General features: G+C 38.6%; 1 protein-coding gene across 1 annotated transcript; it reads left to right on the plus strand.

Annotated features, from left to right (window-relative positions):
- The first annotated feature begins 490 nt into the window (after positions 1-490).
- Positions 491-1,081, plus strand: LOC18055049 (lachrymatory-factor synthase). The gene has a single exon (XM_006450650.2). The coding sequence runs from the start codon at positions 491-493 to the stop codon at positions 1,028-1,030; it is 540 nt and encodes a 179-aa protein (XP_006450713.1). The 3' UTR covers positions 1,031-1,081.

The following is a 1,081-nucleotide window of genomic DNA, read 5'->3' on the forward strand; positions in this document are numbered from 1 at the left end:
GGGTCGGGTTTTAATTTGGGTACTCGGATTTTATATTTTTTAATATTTATGTGTGTATATTTTTTATTTTTTGGTAATTTTATAAGTTTTAAATTTATCTCAATAAAATTTGACATGAAAATATAAATTTTAAGTGTTTAAAACTTTATATATGTATAATAAATAAGTCAAATAAATATAAAATATTTAAAATAATATATATTTTATAATTTTTTTTAATAAAATCCGGATTCTGGGTTTATTAAGTGATGCCCAAGACCAACCCGGCTTCATACCTGAACCGGGTATTACCCGGTCCGCAATGCCCGGGTACGGTCCGAGTCCGGACCGGACAGATATTTTTGCCACCTCTAATGCGAGGATACCCTTTTTTTCCCTCTGTCTTTTTAGCTTTGGCCTTTGAGATTGAGCCTGCCACGTGACCCTCCATTTCTTTCTTTCTGCCTCATATTGATTTTTTTTTTTTAATTTTACGTTAATTTCATACAGAATGGAGCAAAATTTGCAGCAAAAGTGGGAAGGCAAGGTTTCCACAAGGGTAAGTAGAGCCACTGCTGACCAAATATGGCCTCTTTTTACCGACTTCTTTAACATACACAAATATTTTCATAGCCTGGCCACGAGCTACGGTGTCCACGGAACCAACGGTGAGCCCGACTGCATCCGATACTGTGCCGGCTTTTCGATTCCGTCCAGGGCAGCGGGTAGCAGTACTGATGATAATCCTCCTGCTGCTGCATGTAGCTGGTCCAAAGAGAGATTAGTAACCGTTGATCATGTCCAACGTTGTTTGATTTATGAGATGGTTGATAGTAATATTGGGTTCAAGTCATATGTTTCGACGATCAAGATTATTACAAGAGATGCTAATAATCATGATGGCCAAAATCAAAGTGCTGGGTGTGTGATTGAGTGGTCGTTTACCGTTGATCCTGTGGAAGGGTTGGTATTGGCTGATTTGCTTCAAAAATATGATTTGGGTCTCCAGCGCATGGCTAAAACAATGGAGGATGCTATTGTTCAAGCTTAAAATTACACCTCATTGAAGCCATGGTCTTGTACCTGTGAACGGATGCGGCCT

Source organism: Citrus clementina, unplaced genomic scaffold (assembly GCF_000493195.1).
Source record: "Citrus clementina cultivar Clemenules unplaced genomic scaffold, Citrus_clementina_v1.0 scaffold_1, whole genome shotgun sequence".
Classification (NCBI taxonomy): domain Eukaryota; kingdom Viridiplantae; phylum Streptophyta; class Magnoliopsida; order Sapindales; family Rutaceae; genus Citrus; species Citrus x clementina.

Bases quoted from the DNA above. Each gene is read 5' to 3' on its own strand.
- LOC18055049 (XM_006450650.2), top strand. From the start codon at position 491: ATGGAGCAAAATTTGCAGCAAAAGTGGGAAGGCAAGGTTTCCACAAGG.